This window comes from Procambarus clarkii, chromosome 47 (genome assembly GCF_040958095.1).
Source record: "Procambarus clarkii isolate CNS0578487 chromosome 47, FALCON_Pclarkii_2.0, whole genome shotgun sequence".
NCBI lineage: Eukaryota > Metazoa > Arthropoda > Malacostraca > Decapoda > Cambaridae > Procambarus > Procambarus clarkii.
Window position 1 is genome coordinate 17,131,754 of NC_091196.1, and position 19,523 is coordinate 17,151,276.

General features: G+C 40.3%; 1 protein-coding gene across 19 annotated transcripts in view; it reads left to right on the forward strand.

Moving 5' to 3' along the window:
- Window positions 1–19,523, forward strand: part of LOC123762893 (constitutive coactivator of PPAR-gamma-like protein 1 homolog) — a 194,622-nt gene that overhangs the window by 128,275 nt on the left and 46,824 nt on the right. For 16 of the 19 annotated variants that reach the window (XR_011222257.1, XR_006773383.2, XR_006773384.2 and 13 more), the window contains 4 exons: window positions 379–517; window positions 9,227–9,352; window positions 11,673–11,799; window positions 16,506–16,697. Coding sequence is in view for 16 of the 19 variants with exons in the window: in XM_045749635.2 (XP_045605591.1) it covers window positions 379–517; window positions 9,227–9,352; window positions 11,673–11,799; window positions 16,506–16,697 (584 nt within the window). In the remaining 3 variants the exon portion in view is untranslated. The remainder of the gene's footprint in view (window positions 1–378; window positions 518–9,226; window positions 9,353–11,672; window positions 11,800–16,505; window positions 16,698–19,523) is intronic. The other 3 variants (XM_045749642.2, XM_045749645.2, XM_069301986.1) reach the window with 1 other exon arrangement.

The following is a 19,523-nucleotide window of genomic DNA, read 5'->3' on the forward strand; positions in this document are numbered from 1 at the left end:
TGAAGTTGAGGGCCCTTGTCTTCATTAAATATGAACATGATGGTTGGTCGTCAATGCCTTAGATTTTGTAAACACATGCAATATTTGAAAACTTGATATTATACAAGATTTCTCAAGTCACTTACACTCAGAAGCAATCATAAACACACATGACAAGCCTAAAATGCATGAATTCAAATGCATAGAATCACGTTTGAAGTTAATTTTGTGAGACTAGCGATGTTATTCGGAATACAAGAAAGATGTCTCGTACGATCATACTTTTGCAATTGATTCACTTTCTAGTTTTGTCTTGAATTCACACTGTATCTAATTTTCCTTTACACATCATTTACAGTTTGTAATAATTTACAATTATTTTATATTTTGTTTTGACAGAGGGTTTGGCCACTGAGGTACCTGAAGTTAAGATCCGCGAATGGATTTACACCAAAAATAATCCCTACCGCACTGCGGATATAGTAGATGCTACTCCCATCAATTGGGCAGTGCCTACCGTCCAGAGGTTGTGGTTCGGGTAAGATTATTCAGTGCCTCTTTGTTGACATTGTCTAGTTTTAACCCCTGAAAGCCAAAGTGATTTAGATTGTTATTTTACATTGTAACAACTGATCTATTCACTAATACAAAGTATAATACCATCCCTAAAGGCAGCTTCTGCTTCTGTGGTTGTGGGTTCGAGAGTCTAATGGTGCAAGTGAATTAAATGTTATTTCCACGTTTAGTGTGGTTTGAAATTTATTTATTTACGCACACACACACATACATACACACTTGAGGGGTTAGTGAAAGACTTATGCAAGGAGAAGAATCAATTGGAAACAAATTGCAAAACCATGGAAGAGGAAAATAATCTCTAGAAAATAGCTTTGGAAGAAGTTATAGCAAATTTCAACATAAATGACTACAATTAGTTAGATAGGAAAATTCAACAGGAAAAACAGCTTTTGTCAGTACAGATGGAGGAAGTTCAGTAGAACTTCGGTTTCAACTCTTTTAACCCTGTCGTAGCTCAGTCGATTAAGGCAGTGTCTGGGATGCTCCAGGACGCAGGTTCGAATCCTCGTCACGGCCCTTGTGGATTTGTTCAGATGGAGGAAGTTACACAGGAAATAGAACAGTGCAAGAAAGATATGCAACTCACCTATGCACAAGTGGCCAAGGAGAAGGAAAAATAGAAGAAGCAGTAAAGGAAGCCAAACACTGCAGCAACCAGGATAAAACAAACATTAGGCAGGAAGTCAGAAAGGAACTGGCATTAAATCCTAAATTGGTGCAAAACAAAGTTGATCGGAGTATGTCCCTGATAATTTTTGGTTGCAAAGAAAAGGAGATAACATCTAGGTCTGAAAGAGCTGTAGAAGAAGAGAAAGTAGTAGATAAAATTGTTGGCCTCATGGAAGGTCTTACTACCATAGAGAATGTCTGCGACTACAGGAGGATTGGAAAGTACGTAAAAGGAAAAGATCGACCTTTGCGGATCGCCCTAAATGGTGCCAAACAGATGGAAGAAGTACTAAGGAATGCTAGAAAATTACAACGCAGTGAGGAAGGAAAAGTATGGTCGTTAAGACGAGATCTTTCAATAGAAGAGAGAGAAGCTAAAACTGAACCTTGTAGAGGCAAAACATCTAAATGAGAGCAGGAATGAAGAAGAAGAAATCAATTCTGTTTTTCTATAAAGTGATAGGGGTAGGCAGACCAGTAAAATGGTACAGAAAGGCAAGCAAACATAATCGCTTGAGAAAGGGAAAGTGAAGAATAAGGAGAAGGGCAACATGTTCCTGAAAATTGCATACACCAACATTGATTGAGTGAGATCAAAGATACTGAAGTTAATTGATGTAATACTTGTCTTCTTTGTGCGTTGGATAGGTGCTTGCATCTTTTTATCCCTGATTGCCAGTAAATAGGAGGTGTTATCGTTATTATCAGTACCGGTTGCCACCCGTCGCGCATGCGTTTGTTTTTAAAAATTTTGCAAAAAATCCATTTCCTAACATATTGGGATGAAAATTTTACAACGCTGATGCCAAATAACGGGAGATTTGTTTAACATTTTTCACTATATTTCATATTTGGAAAAATACTCCTCTGTCACTGGGCCCCTTAATGAGGACAGTATTAGTATGAGCAGTTTGCACAAGAAGGTGGCAAAATTAGAGATTATTGTTAACTATCATGTGGAAATGATCAGAAATTTGAGACAGTAATGACCAATTGAGTAACGATATCAAGTCTTGACGGGCAAATAATAGAATTATGCAAGGACAAGACTCTCTGGGAAGCCAAAAATAAAGTCCTACATGAGGAAAATAAAGTATTGAAAATAACTTTTGAAGAAATTAAAATAAATCTAAATAAGCATGAATACAATAGGGTTAGGTAAGAAAATCCAACAGGAAAACTGCTTTTGTCAGTACAGATGGAGGAAGTAACATGGGGAATTGAACAGTGCAAGGAGGATATGCAACTCACCTATACACAAGTAGCCAAGGAGAAGGAAAATAGAAGTGGTAAAGGAAGCCAGAAACTGCAGCAAGCAGAGAAGCACAAACATTAGACAGAAGTCTAATTAGACTGGAAGTAAGAAAGGAACTGGCATCAAATCCAAATCTGGTGCAAAACACAGTTGAAGTAAGTTGCAAATAGTTTTTGGCTGCAAAGAAAAGGAGATAACATCTAGGTCAGAAAGAGCTGCAGAAGTAGTGAAAGTAGTAGATCAAATTGTTGGGCTAGTGGAAGGAATTGTTGGGCTACCAATGATAATGTCTGTGTCTATAGGAGAATTGGCACATATGAAAAAGTGAACAACAACACTTGAAGATCATGCTAAATAGTGCTAAACAGATGGAAAAAGTACTCAGCAATATTAGCAAATTACAAAGTGATGCGGAAGGGAAATTATGGTCATTTAAGACGAGTTTCACAGGAAGACAGAGAAGCTGAAGCTGAACCTTGTCGAGGCAAAACGTCTAAATAAAAGCGGGAAGAAAGAAGAAATCCATTCTTTTTTCTACAAGGTGATAGGGGTAGGCAAGCCAGTAAAATAGTAAAAAAGGGGAAACCAACAAAATTACAAGAGAAAGTAGGGTGTATTAAAGAACAAGGAGAGGGGGAACATGTTCCAGAAAATTGTATAGATTATCATAGATGAAGTGAGCTAAAAAATGCTGGAGCTAAACATTATAATACAGCTGAAGATGCCAGACATTGTTGCACAAATGGAGACAATACTTGAAGATATTTTTAATGAGGTATTTCCGAGGGGCTACTCAGTTTGGAGACGGAACAGAAAAATTATGAAATGTGGAGGTGTTGCCATGCAAGTGAAAGAACACATAATGGTAAACGAATTAATAATTGCTATTCACGGGAAATTGACATAATAGCACTGGAGATTTGTAACAATGATGATAAACTGATCATCATAAAAGCTTACAGTCCACCATCATGCTATACATACATAACAAAGGAGGAGCTGGACAATAAATGAAAGGGCCTCACAACAATCATGAGAGAGATTATAGCAAGAGAAGATAAAAATAGATCATGACTGCTGGTAATTGGTGATTTCAATTTTAAACCCATATACTGGGAGGCCTTTGTGGCTAAAACAGAGGACTTTTGGACTTGTAAATTCATAAACCCTCATCCTGGAGTTATTTCTGTATCGACACGTTAATTAATCAAGCTATGACGAGGGAAGGGGATGTTCCCTCCATGATGGATTTTATATACACCAAAAAAGAAGAGTGGACATTTGACACTCGGTATCTTCCTCCCTTGGGAAAGTGACTTATGTTCTGTTGGAAATTAGACATGCAATGCAATATGCAGTGGTACCTCGGCTTAGGAGCGCCCCTGGTTATGAGTTTTTCGGGTTACGAGCAGGATTTGCTCGGAAAATTTGTATCAGGATATGAGGGTTGCCTCAGGATACGAGGGTGTTGATACGCGTATGGGCCGACTAGCGTGTGGTGGCACTGCGATCGCTGCTCAGTTTACCAGTAACTCGCTCCCAGTGACTATCTCGCCTCAATTCTTCACCAGGATTTACAGTGTTTTGTTGGATATTTGGTCATTTGAACATAAAAGTTATTATATATCTCGCAATGGGTCCCAAGAAAGCCAGTGGTAAGGTTCAACCTAAGAAAATAGTTGTGAGTAGAGGATGTCCCTTCCTCATTAAGAAAATGTGTGAAGTATGGGAAGAACTGCAAAGTTTTGTTGAAAAAACTCGCCCAGATAAAGCTGTAGCAGGCCGTTGCATTGACCTTTTAAATGGCAATGTGATGTCTTATTACAGACAAGTGTTAAAATGTAGGGAAAAACAAGTGTTGTTAGACAGATTCTTAGTAAAACAAGCAAGCAGTGAGCCACAAGCAGGTCCTAGTGGTATGCAGGCAAAACGTGCCAGAGAGTGCACACCAGTGAAGTCCTCACTGCCTGATGTTATAATGGAAGGGGACTCTCCTTCCAAACAGTAACACCTCTCCTCCTCCCCCCTCCTCACCATCTTCCATATACCAACAGCATTCATCAGCAAGGGTAAGTAATAACTTGAACATAGTTTTGTAGTGTAAATTTTGATGAATTAGGTATAAAATTTAGTTTGAAGTGGGGTTTTTGGGTAGTCAGGAATGGATTAATTCATTTCCCATTATTTCTTATTGGGAAATTGGCTTCGGTTTATGAGTTTTCGGGTTACGAGCTGTCTCCAGGAACGGATAAAACTCTTAAACCGAGGTACCCCTGTAATCTGGAAGAGAATGAGGTAGTTAAAGCAGTTTGGAAAAACCTGATTTCAGGAAAGCACATTATTTGGAACTTGGAAATTTCTTTAAGAAATTTGACTGGAAAGCCTTGTTGTTAGACAAGGAAATAAATGAGATGTGTGTCAAGAATTGTGAAATATATGGTAAAGGCAAAAAAGACAAAAACAAAAAATACAAAAGCAGATATGCAGAACTTGGAAACAGGATTGGTTCGACAGAAATTGCGAGAGGGCCAGAGACCAAAGGACAAAAACGGAATAAAAATAGGAAGAGGCCAAACGCTCGATATACCAGCAATAAAAAGAAGTGCAAAAAAATTACACAGCAATGAGAAGAGAGGCAGAAATAAATTTTGAGAAAGGGATAGCGGACCAATGCAAAACTGAACCTGGTCTAATCAATAAATTCATCAAAAGCAAATTGCAGGTAAAGGATAACATTCAGAGGCGGAAAATGGGAAACATTCACTGCAAATGAAAAGGAAACTTGTTAAATATTAAACGAAGTTCCGAAGTGTGTTTGTACAAAATGAAATCTTCAAAGAACCAGACACAATGAGAATTACATGCTCTTCTATGGTACATGAAGGTTATGTTCCTTTGGTGGGTGTTTTGTTAGGTAGCAACCAGATCCTTTTCTTGAGAAGAATGAGTCGGCTGGCTACCGGAGGGGTCCTTTGGTTGTGGATGCTGGGTTGGTTCGGCTGCTGTGCATAATGTGCTTTGTCTAGTGGCAGCTTTGCTCCACTACTTTTGTGCCAGCGGTTCTGCTTCCGTGGATTGATTGTGTGTTGATTCGGTTTCCCTGGTTCCCTGTTCCAGGGCGCACATTTCTTGGGTCATCCACAGTGCCATTAAGTCTAGCCAGCCTGCTGTCTACCCTCGTGCTCATGATGTTCCCAAGTACTGTATTGGCTCGCTAGTCCAGACTATATGGGAAGGTCCCTGGGCCAGATGAGCGGGTCTTCCGGATCAAAGGACGTTTCACCGCGCAAGTCCAAAAGTGAACATTTAAAAAAATGTTTGTACCACAAACAACATAATTTGAATTTCCACACACTATAATTAGTGTGTGGGGCTGGAGGGGTGGTTAGCTGCCTGGCTGGTAGGTGGGCAGGCAGACAGGTGGGTGAGTGGGTGGGCTGGAGGGGTGGATGGCAGGCAGATGGGCTTGGTGGTTGGCAGGTGAGTGGGCAGGCAGGCAGGTGGGTGGATTACCCCCCCCCCCTCCCCATCATCCTCCTAACCCATGTCACAAGTGATGACACCATAATACTCACTCACTTGCTGTACAATGACACCGTAATATGTGCCTTGTTTTAAACCCCATTTTATTTTCTTGTAAATATTTAACCCTTAAAATGCGCATGGCGTATATATACGCCCTGAGTAACATGTCCCACGGTGCGCATGGGGCATATATACGCCCAAGGGTGCCAGGCCCGATTCAAATGGCCCGCGGCTACACGGGGTTCACAGTAGCTTCCTCAGGAGTCTTGTAAACAGATGCCATTTAAAAAAAAAAAAATCGTGGGCAATATTCTCAGGTGTGAGAGGCACAGTACTGTTGGAGCAACCAAGGCTGGCGCATGCAGCATGAGCGAACAGCATTGCTGTTCAGCTTGTGACCACAGCATCGCCGAAAAATGTCAAAATAAATATATAATTGTTATTATTTAGCGATGACAATATTACAGATGACCCATGACTGTGATATAAATAACCAGGGTTGTGATAATAGCAGGATTGTTGTAATAATTAGCGCTGTGGGAGGAGTGATGCTGAGAGACGGAGGGAGACAGCATCGTACAGTATGTGTGTATTAGTGTAATAACAGCAAAAGGATTATGCTGGGAGGAGCCATATGGGTGACGGAGGTGACGTCGTCTGCACGATTTGTCTAGCTGTTTAGAGGGTGGCCACTATGCTCTTTGGGCGCACTACAAGCTTAGGTGTACAGTTACAGTGCATAAAACATGTAGATACTTATATATAATATGTGTATATAGGGTAATAACACTGCAAACAGTATTGTTGGGGGAGAAAGTTTAGTGCGTGTGACCTTGAATGAGTGAGGGAGCTGCCATCTGTGTATAGCGACGACTCTTAGTGCCTGAACTAACTATATCAGCTTAGCTGTACAGTTATGGTGAACAAAATATATACATACTTATATATAACATCTGTATATAGTGTAATAACACCACAAATGGTATTGTTGGGGGAAGAAAGTTTAGTGCGTGTGTTGAGGGAGTGGCAGCGAGTGGCTGGCTGGTGTGTGGCGGTAACGCTTCGTTGCTTTTCAACTCTCAATACCAACTTAGTGGTTCGTTATGGTGACCAAAACATGCAGATACTTATATATAACCTGTGTATAGAGTATAATAGTAGCAAAACTATTTGTTTATTGTTTTATAAACATAATAATTGAATCACTAATATGCACATCATACTTTTGAGTATAGCGATTATTCACCACTTTTATTATATAAATATATTACAATACACACTATTGAATAATATTACTGCAAAAAAACTAAGAAAAAATCAATCGGAGACATTGAAACAATTAGATAATAATCTCTTTGTGGCAACTCCCATCTGTCAGCGCAAGTGACGCTGACCGGGTCTGACGACCGCTCTGTCAACGCCCACTTTTTTCCAGACTTCCTTGGTCAATTGCGCCCAAAATATGTCACCTACGATTGTTTTTTTATTTTTCCCATGCTCAGGGGACACAAATTAACATGTTTAGAAGACGAAAACAAAATTTTGAATATTTTTTTTTTCTTGCGCACAGGGGTGTAAATGTCCCGAGGACCCCTGAGCAGTGTAAGGGTTAAATGAATAAATAGCCAACCAATTACTTTTCAAATATTATGGTATGGTTTTTAATATTCGTAACTAGTTCTCCACGGCAAAAAGAAAAAATATAATGATTAAACAACTGCACCACCTCTGACCCTCCTAGAGAGGGTTGAGAGAGAGAGAACCCTCCCTCCTCCCTGACCAACACCCTCCTAGGCTTAATGCCAGTCACCTCTGGTACACAGTTCACTCCTCCACACACTCATACCCCACTCCAGCCTCCATGCTTGGCTGAAGCCTCCCAGCTTGCCTGAACCCTGCCTGACTCCCTCCTTTCCTGCTGGTGTACAATGAGTGTTAGGCTGGGCATTTCACTTGTTCATCTCTCAGTGGTCAATGGTCACATGTTATATTCTGCGGCAAGTCCACCCTTGGTTTTGGAGAGATTTTTATATCCGGACCTATACGCTGATTTGGACAAATATCCGGTAGTCCGGCTTCTTTGGACATTTCTGTTCGGATACGGATATAACATTATTCAGACACGATTTTAGCCGGATTAGGGCGTTTTCCTGATTGGCGGGCTTAGGATTAGCGAACTTCTACAATATGCCGCTCTAACGGCAGTGTTTGATATGTCTCTGGCTGAAATTTGAGTGCTTGAGTTTTAGAGGTCGAACAGGGTCTTGGCGGCGATAACATCTTGTGAATGTCCCTAGTCCTCAGCAGCCTTGTGTTGCTTTATGTCCTTAATTATTTTCTGTCCTTTATTGTCCTTCTCCATGGTAATTACCTTCAGGGAGCTGATGGGGCTTTCCCAGAAAACCAGCGCTTAATGTAAAGAAATGCCACTTTCTAGGTGGGCTCCAGAGGCTCTCTGACACCCTTCCTCCCCAAGGACGTCAGTGCATTCCTACATCATAGAACTGATGGTGGAATGGGCCGGCTGACCCGGTATGCCTCCCACCTACTTCCAATGAGGGGGAAGGTGAGGCAAACTAGCGGGTGCTAGTGTCACAAAATTTTGGTGGTTTGTTTTCATTGTTGGAATAATTCTTTTGACAATTTTGGGGCTGGAGTCTCGTTTTTAACCATGCAGTAGTCTGCTTTGGTTCGCCTATCTTTCTGGGTGCCTTTCCCGGCCATGACAATTATGATAAACTTTAAATGTAAACTGTTCATAGGCCATTGCTCTGTGCCTCTCTGAGGGGACCAAGTTCTGGCTCATGGTCCCTGGTAGGCCATTTGAACTCCGTGAATAATGGCACCTCACAGTATGGCACTAATCAGTGTATGATAGCTTCAGGAAACCTCCGGTGCTCACCCAGAAAATAGTGTTTCATTACATTCAGTGCTGGTGTTTTGTTGGGTATTTGGGATTTTTTGTTGTTGTTGGGCATTTTGGAATTTTTTTTGGAGTTTTGCAATACAGTATTTTGTTTGGCGTTTTGAATATTTTTTGTTACGTGTTTTGGAATTGCGTTTGTTGGGTATTTTGGTATTGTTTTTGTGGGTGAATGTTAACTCTTAACAAGACTCTTTAGAGTTTAAGATTTTTTTGTTTTAGAGATAAAGCCTAAGGAATAATAATAAAAATTTATTTATATTAAAAAGCTTAACATGTTATATTTTTTGCTATAGGTCTGTTGTAGATGACAAGAAGCGGCGTCTGCGTGCATTCCTGAGCTGCATGAGATCCGACTCCCCACTCATGCTCCACACCTCCCACGTTCCACAGCATCTGCTTATAATGGCAACTGTTCTTAGGTATGTTATATGTGTTCATACCTTGATGTAATTACCTAAGTGTAGTTACAGGATGAGAGCTACGCTCGTGGTGTCCCATCTTCCCAGTACTCGTCGTATAACGCTTTCAAACTACTGTCGGTTTTGGCCTGACGACGATGTGCTTGTGAGTTACTACTGTCGGTTTTGGCCTGACGACGATGTGCTTGTGAGTTACTACTGTCGGTTTTGGCCTGACGACGATGTGCTTGTGAGTTACTACTGTCGGTTTTGGCCTGACGACGATGTGCTTGTGAGTTACTACTGTCGGTTTTGGCCTGACGACGATGTGCTTGCGAGTTACTGGGACTCGGCCTCGGACTCGACCAGCAGGGAGCCGGTCGGCCGAGTAGACAGCACGCTGGACTTGTGATCCTGTGGTCCTGGGTTCGATCCTGGGCGTCGGCGAGAAACAATGGGCAGAGTTTCTTTCACCCTATGCCCGTTACCTAGCAGTAAAATAGGTACCTGGGCGTTAGTCACCTGTCACGGGCTGCTTCCTGGGGGTGGAGGCCTGGTCGAGGACCGGGCCGCGGGGACACTAAAAAATCCCCGAAATCATCTCAAGATACTACTGTTGGTTTTGGCCTGACGACGATGTGCTTGCAAGTTACTACTGTCGGTTTTGGCCTGACAATGATGTGCTTGGGAGTTACTACTGTCGGTTTTGGCCTGATGATGATGTGCTTGCAAGTTACTACTGTCGGTTTTGGCCTGACGATGATGTGCTTGGGAGTTACTACTGTCGGTTTTGGCCTGACGATGATGTGCTTGCAAGTTACTACTGTCGGTTTTGGCCTGACGATGATGTGCTTGGGAGTTACTACTGTCGGTTTTGGCCTGACGATGATGTGCTTGCAAGTTACTACTGTCGGTTTTGGCCTGACGATGATGTGCTTGCAAGTTACTACTGTCGGTTTTGGCCTGACGATGATGTGCTTGCGAGTTCGGGTCCTAGTTCCTGAGCTAAAAATAATAAAGTAAAATGTAAATAACATCATGACTCGTCTGTGCCCCCAAGTTCACATCCATGACCTCTTGTTCTATTGTGTTACTGAGCTTGGGTAATGACAATAATGTTACCGAATATCAACTGGATAATGTGTGAAACTGCAAAGTAGAAATGAGAGAAAGATCTTGAAGTTATGATTATTAAAGATTATAAGCCAGTGATGCTTAAATATACAGACAAGGCTGGAAATTATCAGAATGCGAGTTCGTCACTCCATTGCCTCAAAATGGAGTGACATATTAATGTGCGATATATTAATGATATATAAATTAATCACATTATCATTAATATATCACGCATTGTGATTCATTGCGATCTAAGTGGGGCTTAAGCCTGTGCCATAAGCCATAGTGTGTCGGGTCGACTGTAAAATTCTGGTTGGGTTCTAGTTTGGGTCCTCCAGAGCCTTCCATTGAATTTAGTAGAGTTCCGAGTTGGTCGACTTTTGCACCATTGTGGCCAAGTTGGTTACGGCAGGTGTCTGGGAATCACCAGAACGCAGGTTTAAGTTACTCCATTGCCTCAAAATTATTGTCATTGTTACAGTATACTGACTAAAGTAAGAGTTAAAATTAAATTTGTTTTAATGTTGAGGTGAGTTTGGTAGTCAATATTGTAGCAGTTTAACACTGAAACTGCTACTGTCATTCTCAGATGATTGCCAATGCTCCTGTCATTTGTGGACAGGAGCACGAGTGGACAGAATATTCAGTGGCACGATTAAGAGTGCCACTTAATATTCAAAGTTCCTAAATATTCTATGTGGTTGTAGTTCAGCACTATAGATAGACCACTCGCAATCATTTGCTATATTTGCAAAAATCTTTACAATATTTTTTTGCCACCTTTGTTTCTGTAGCTTAGATCTATGACCTCTTGTTCTTGAAGTTGCAGGTTTCAAAAATTCCTGTTTATTTTGTCGAGTCCTCCTATTTTGTATGTAGTGATCATATTGCCTCTAGTTTCTTCTATATTCTAGCTTTGGTATATTTAACTCCTCTGGCCTCTCCTCATAGCTCTTGTTTTTCAGTTCCAGAAGTCATTTAGTAGCAAGTCCTTGCACCTTTTCCAGTTTATTGATGTTTCTTGAGTTACAGGCTCCATACAACAACTATTTATTCCAGTTTTGGTCTGTGTGTATATATACAGTTATGCAGAAATGAGTTAGTTGTTGTAGCATAACATTTTGTAGTTTTGGTAATGAAATGAGTTAGTTGTTATAGCATAACATTTTGTAGTTTTGGTAATGGTTGATTTGTTTCCTAGTTGACTAAGCATTTATTATTGCAGATATATTATGAGCACTCCTAATGGTCCGGTACTGAGAAAGCAAGAGTTGGATGCCTTCTTGGTGACCGCTTTCTCGCCCGATCTCACCAATGCACATTATTTGCAAGACTTGCAGGTTTGTGACAAAGTTAGTCTGCTCCTTACTTCAGTTATTATCCCATATTACAATATCTCTTACATAATAAAAAAATCTATAGATATGAGTAGTTGGCTTTCAAGTTGGTAATTAGATAATTAGTTTAACTCTGATTATTTAGCTGTCTGGAGGTTGTGGCACTGGCACCTCGGCTCTCAGCTTAACTCGAGACTACTCTACATTTGTAATTCCTATGAATTAATTATGAATTTGAGTGAATACAGTTAGGCAAGCACACAAACACATGCTGCTCATATATGTTTATGGTACTGTGCATGCTGCACATGTATATTTATGGTACGATACATGCTGCACATGTATATTTATGGTACGATACATGCTGCACATGTATATTTATGGTACGATACATGCTGCACATGTATATTTATGGTACTATACATGCTGCACATGTATATTTATGGTACTATACATGCTGCACATGTATATTTATGGTACAATACATGCTGCACATGTATAGTTACATATTTACGGTACAGTGTGTGTGTGTGTATACTCACCTAATTGTGTTTGCGGGGGTTGAGCTCTGGCTCTTTGGTCCCGCCTCTCAACTGTCAATCAACTGGTGTACAGGTTCCTGAGCCTATTGGGCTCTATCATATCTACACTTGAAACTGTGTATGGAGTCAGCCTCCACCACATCACTGCCTAATGCATTCCATTTGTTAACCACTCTGACACTGAAAAAGTTCTTACTAATATCTCTGTGGCTCATTTGGGCACTCAGTTTCCACCTGTGTCCCCTAGTGTGTGTGCCCCTTGTGTTAAATAGCCTGTCTTTATCTACCCTATCAATTCCCTTGAGAATCTTGAATGTGGTGATCATGTCCCCCCCTAACTCTTTTGTCTTCCACCGAAGTGAGGTTTAATTCCCATAGCCTCTCCTCATAGCTCATACCTCTCAGCTCGGGTACTAGTCTGGTGGCAAAGCTTTGAACCTTTTCCAGTTTGGCCTTATCCTTGACTAGATATGGACTCCATGCTAGGGCTGCATACTCCAGGATTGGCCTGACATATGTGGTATACAAAGTTCTGAATGATTCCTTACACAAGTTTCTGAATGCTGTCCGTTATGTACGTTCTTATATGTAATTACCTAAGTGCAAACAAGCCTGAATGGTCCCCAGGACTATATACAACTGAAAACTCTATACAACTGAAAGAATGGTCCTGGGGACCATTCAGGCTTGTTTGCATTTGTGTTCCTCACGTGTGCCCCAAAGAATGAGGTGATTTGATAAAATGCTATGCCCAAGATTACCATCCGAGTGCCGGCGGGGAAGTGGTTCATATAGCCTCGGCTATCACTTCCTTATGTCCGGTCGTGATGGTCAAGCGGATTAAGGCGTCCCTGTACATACCAGTTGTGGGAGTATGGGTTCGAGTCACTTCTGGGGTGTGAGTTTTCAGTTGTAATTACCTAAGTGTAATTACCAAGTGTAGTTACAGGAAGAGAGCTACGCTTGTGGTGTCCCGTCTTCCCAGCACTCTGTCATATAACGCTTTGAAACTACTGTCGGTCTTGGCCTCCACCACCTTCTCACTTAACTTGTTCCAACCATCTACCACTCTATTTGCGAAGGTGAATTTTCTTATATTTCTTCGGCATCTGTGTTTAACTAGTTTAAATCTATGACCTCTTGTTCTTGAAGTTCCAGGTCTCAGGAAATCTTCCCTGTCGATTTTATCAATTCCTGTTACTATTTTGTACGTAGTGATCATATCACCTCTTTTTCTTCTGTCTTCCAGTTTTGGCATATTTAATGCTTCTAACCTCTCCTCGTAGCTCTTGCCCTTCAGTTCTGGGAGCCATTTAGTAGCATGTCTTTGCACCTTTTCCAGTTTGTTGATGTGCTTCTTAAGATATGGGCACCACACAACAGCTGCATATTCTAGCTTTGGCCTAACAAAAGTCATGAACAATTTCTTTAGTATATCGCCATCCATGTATTTAAAAGCAATTCTAAAGTTAGAAAGCATAGCATAGACTCCTTGCACAATATTCTTAGTGGTCCTCAGGTGATAGTTTTTTATCTAGAACCACCCCTAGATCTTTCTTTATCAGTATTCTTTAAAGATTTCTCACATAATATATAGGTTGTGTGGGGTCTATGTTCTCCTATTCCACATTCCATAACATGACATTTATTAACATTAAATTCCATTTGCCAAGTGGTGCTCCATATACTTATTTTGTCCAGGTCTTCTTGAAGGGCATGACAATCGTCTAAATTTCTTATCCTTCCTATTATCTTAGCATCATCAGCAAACATGTTCATATAATTCTGTATACCAACTAGTAGATCATTTATGTAGATAATAAACATCACTGGTGCAAGAACTGAACCCTGTGGTACTCCACTTGTGACATTTCTCCATTCTGATACATTGCCTCTGATTACTGCCCTCATTTTTCTATCAGTCAGAAAATTTTTCATCCATGTTAGAAGCTTACCTGTCACCCCTCCAATATTTTCCAGTTTCCAGAACAACCTCTTATGTGGAACTCTGTCGAAAGCCTTTTTTAGGTCCAGATAGATGCAGTCAACCCAACCATCTCTTTCCTGTAATATCTCTGTGGCTCGATCATAGAAACCGAGTAAATTCGATACACAGGATCTTCCAGATCGAAAACCATACTGTCTGTCTGATATTATATCATTTCTCTCCAGGTGTTCTACCCATTTAGTTTTGATTAGTTTTTCCAATACTTTCACTATTACACTTGTCATTGATACAGGTCTATAATTGAGGGGGTCTTCCCTGATGCCACTTTTGTAGATTGGAACTATGTTAGCCTGTTTCCACATGTCTGCTACGATTCCTGTACACAGGGATGCCTGAAAGATCAGGTGAAGTGGAATACTGAGCTCAGATGCAGATTCTCTCAGAACCCATGGTGAAACTCCATCTGGGCCAGCTGCTTTGTTTTTACTGAGCTCCTTTAGCATATTTTCCACTTCATCTCTAGACACCTCTATGTGCTCTATGATGTTCTCTGGAATTCTTATTGTGTCTGGTTCTCTGAAGATTTCATTTTGTACAAACACACTTTGGAACTTTTCATTTAATGTTTCACACATTTCCTTTTCATTTTCCGTGAATCTGTTTCCCATTTTCAACCTCTGGATATTATCCTTTACCTGCAATTTGTTGTTTATGAATTTGTAGAATAGGCCTGGTTCTGTTTTACATTTATCCGCTATCCCTTTTTCAAAATTTCTTAATGCCTCTCTCCTTACTGCCGTATAGTTGTTTCTCGCATCTTTGTATCGCTGGTATGTTTGGGGGTTTGGCCTCTTCCTATACTGATTCCATTTTTGTGTCTTTTGGTCTCTTGCCCTCTCACAATTTCTGTCGAACCAATCCTGTTTTCTGGCCCTGCATCTCTGTTTTGGTATGAATGTTTGTGTGCCTTCCTCGTATATTTTAAAAAAATTGGCATACATTTCATCTACTTCCCTGCCTAGCAACAATTCTGTCCAATTACATAAATTATATAATATATATTATATAAAATTATATCCAATTATTTAAAATGCATTCCATAATTGACACACATACAACATGTGAACACTAAAGAATTGAGAGTGAGGAATCATAAAACTAAATGGACCGAGTTATTCCTATGCAGTACCTCGCCTCATTTCTATGGACAAATTCAACTTCTCTGGGCCACTACAGCTAAACCACAATAGGTACAGACTTTTTACTGCATTTTGATGTTTCCAGGTTGTTAATAAACAATATTAAAAGATTAAAAAAAATGTCAGAATGATTTTTTCTTGCATATAAGACAATACATTGAAATGTAACTGTAGAGTTAAGGAGTTAAAGATCTTAATTGCAATTAATTAAAGTATTAATTGCAATCTTGTCTTGTATACTAACTATTGTGGTTCATCATTACTATACCACCCTATGTTTAATTGCCTGATTTAATTGTCAAATGACCCTCCCCGAGTCTTGTACTGTTGTGCTGGTTATAGTGAGGCAGCGGACACGTGCACAATTGCCCTAAGAAGAGATGAGATCTTGTGTCCCTTCTAACACCACATATATCCCCTTCCCAAGAACTAACCGTAATGCAACATCGTATGACAATACAGTACTGTATTTTAGTTAATCGTAATAACTGTCATTTGAATGAAACAGATTACTGCACACTGAGCAGAAAACTGTACCTTTTGCTATGGTGCTCATATAATACTAATCCTAAAGGTCCTGTGGAACAGTGGAGTATATTTCCAATAAGAGCTTGAATTACTGGAGGGCTGCATCCCTTGACTCTGTAGTTGGAATATCATGTAAAAGGAACAATTTTGTAATATTTAATCAGTTAATTCTGTCACTGATTCAATTATGAAATTCTACAAAAGGCTCTGGTCTGTGGCGTGACTCATTTGTGTGATGCGGCTAAGTATTAAGAAGCTATATCAACAACATCGCTTCAGGGAGCCACCGGCGCTCACCCAGAAAGGGTCATTTTATTACATTCAGTGCTGGATGTTTGTATAGTATGTTGGAGAACTCTTGAAGAGTTCATAATCAAATTATTTGTGTTTTGCCTCTTTATTTTTAATTTGGTATTGTCAAGTAACCAATTAATAAAATGTGAATAAAAAAATATTCTACTAAGCTATAAAAAACTTCACATGAATGCCTCACCCTTTTGACAGCTTCCTCTGGTGACAGCACGTGGCTGTCAGCTCGCAGCTCTCTTCATGATGGGGGTCGAGACAGCATTGTTTGCCAACGATGCCTGTGGAGCACCAGTACCGTGGCTCATGTGTTGCCCGTGGCTCTTTTATGACGGGAAGCTCTTCCATGCCAAGTTGATCAGGGCTAATTGCGCACGATCTTTGGTTGAGGTAAGTGAACTATGGTGTGGATGTGTTTAACCCTTATACTGTACCAGTGGCTGTGAGGTGGCTTCCTCCACTCCAGTTGTCTTCTGCAATTTTCCTTATTTGATTTGTTACCAATTTTTAAACATGTCTACCTTGATGTAGTGCTTTAGTATCTATCTTAGTATCTATGTGATATCTATCTAAAACAGGTATCTACTGTAGTAGATAGCTGTGTTGTCTGTAGGTCAAGTGAATGGGGTTGCATTTTCAAGGACAGAAGTATGCTTAAGCAATCATTAACTTCAGTTTTGGTTTTGGAATGAGGACTATCTTTCAGGTTTAAACAGTAGATTTAATTGTATATATATGTAAGGTAGTAATGTGGCCTGGCACGGGTACCATTATTATGACCTTGTTGCAAGGCCAAGAATGGCATGTAGTGTTTCCCCCTCAAGTGTCTCACTCGGTCCTGGAAACATTAGTCATGTTACAATAAACATTTATTGTAGATCGGTAATTTTTTTTTAAAGATTTCTAATTACCGTATTTTCCAGCTCAAAAGACGCACCCTCGCTTAGGACGCACCCTTATTTTACAAGGATATTTTGCGGAAAAAACTATTTTAGTGTGTTTCTTCATATATTTATTAAAAGATATTTTAAAGTGTTTTTGTACCCCAACTCTTACCATCTCCTAAGATCAGCTGTATAGTTATTTATATTTTGGGCAAGAGAATTGCTATACAAGATGTGAAACTTCTATTTCTGGCTGTGATGTTTTGTGTTGCTGCATCGGGCCACCAGGGCAGCGCACCCGATCGTGGCGCACCATCACAGCGCTCTGGTTTTGTTGTCATTCACTCATTGAAAATGGCTGACAGGCGGAGGAATGTTTAACATTCCTTTCAAATTTCTAGGAGCATTTTTCATTTAGATAATGAATAAATGTTTCTTAAAGGTAACACAGTAGTTTAATAATGTATGACATACCAGGCGTGGGTTATGTATGCTGGCTAATATGGCGTGACGTTGTGAGCTTCCTTCATAAGTGCCAACGTATTGAAAGCAAATTTTCGTAGGTTTGTGATAACAGACTGTGATAACTTGGCTTATTTTTAATATTTTATTATTAGCAATGTTTTTTGTGCCTAGCGAACTTACCCAGTACGCTCGTCTGGCTCCCTAGCCTATGGCACTTGGTCTCGCATCCATAATATGGCTGCATTAGATGCAGGGCAATTTTTTGATGCATTTAAAAATAAAAAAGGGTCTTATACACCAGCTAGATTGGCTGATTCAGTGCTCTGGGAATATATTTTTGCCAATTTTAAATAGATTTGATAAAAAAATGACATTTTGCAGTACAGTACAGTAATTGTAAAGGGTAAATATGTAGCTTGATACCTGGTTAACCACTGTTCTGTGCAGCCTTAAAATATGACACCTGTGGTGCGCCGAAAATAAATTCTTTGCTGACAAAATTTTCACTCCAAAATTTTTAAATATCCTCCCCTGATCACATATATGTTGAAAATATTGCACAAATGTACTCATTTGGCCACAGTGGTATCCAGAAAATGGTGAGCGATGTTACATTTTGATGGTCACCCGTGGTGTAGACTCCCGGAGGCAGTCGCACACCAGATTCAACAGGCACGAGTTATCAAAAATATTATTATGTTAATTTTGTCCGCACAATTACAAATGCATTTCTTTTGTTTTTTTCTGGATTATCCTATGTACAATATATTGAACAAGTTAACAATAATAAGGCAATAGAACATCCCGTACTGTTCAAAGAAACTGTTACATGTATCACAAAAGTGTCCACAAATGTTGTTCATATTTTCTATGTTATATGTTCAATTATTTAAATTTACAACTTATTTACACTGTACACTATCTCAGACTATATACAATACTATGAACACTTAGAAGTGCACGAGTGTGTGATAGTCACTGAAGCTGTCAACATGGCACAAGGCAACTTTGCACTCAATGCACCATCTGCAGATGGTGCTCTTCCGTTCTTTACCTTGTGTGTTATTGCAAACAACGCAGGCACGTTTACCCTTTTCACGTGTTCCTGTTCACGTGTTGGCATATAACAAAGCTTGTCTGCAGCAAGGTAATCTTTACACCTGAGTCTGTCAGGAAGTGCGTGAGGCATTGTTGCTGGCACCCCACGTGGCACAACACTGCCCTCCACCCCATATTTCAGCAGGAGTTGCGACACTAGAGCAACACTGAATGAACGGATAAGTGGTCTCTTGCCAGATTTCACGAGATATGTGTTGAAACAGTTCAGCACTATAACATCAACAAGGTGGAAAAACAATTTCTTTGTCCACGTCACATTTTCTCACGCTCTCGACGGCACCAACCATCGTATCAGATTTACTGTATATACTAAACGCTTATTTACGTTGTAGTCAATGACACAATCGGGTTTATACATTTTCACCGCTGTTGCAAAGTTGGCTTTTCCACTGTCCAACATTGGACTGGTGTGAATAGTTGTCAACATATTCACCTCGCGTCTGTCTCCAGTGCACGGATAACATTTGATCACACTTTCGCTGCTGGCATTCACCCACTGCAACAGCAATGCTAAACACTGGCATTTCACTCATGAGTGTCTTGACAGTGCCACATATGCCGGTGTTGCAGTCAAGGAGGAATCTGGACAGCAAAGGGCTGATATAGTAGTTGTCAGTGTACAGGATATGCCCCTTGTTCAGCAACGGTTCCATGAGTGTTTTCACGATGCTCCCTGAGAACCCGTGTAGATCTTGACCTGGTATGTCAATATCTGCACCTGAATACAATATCATGTCCATGACAATAC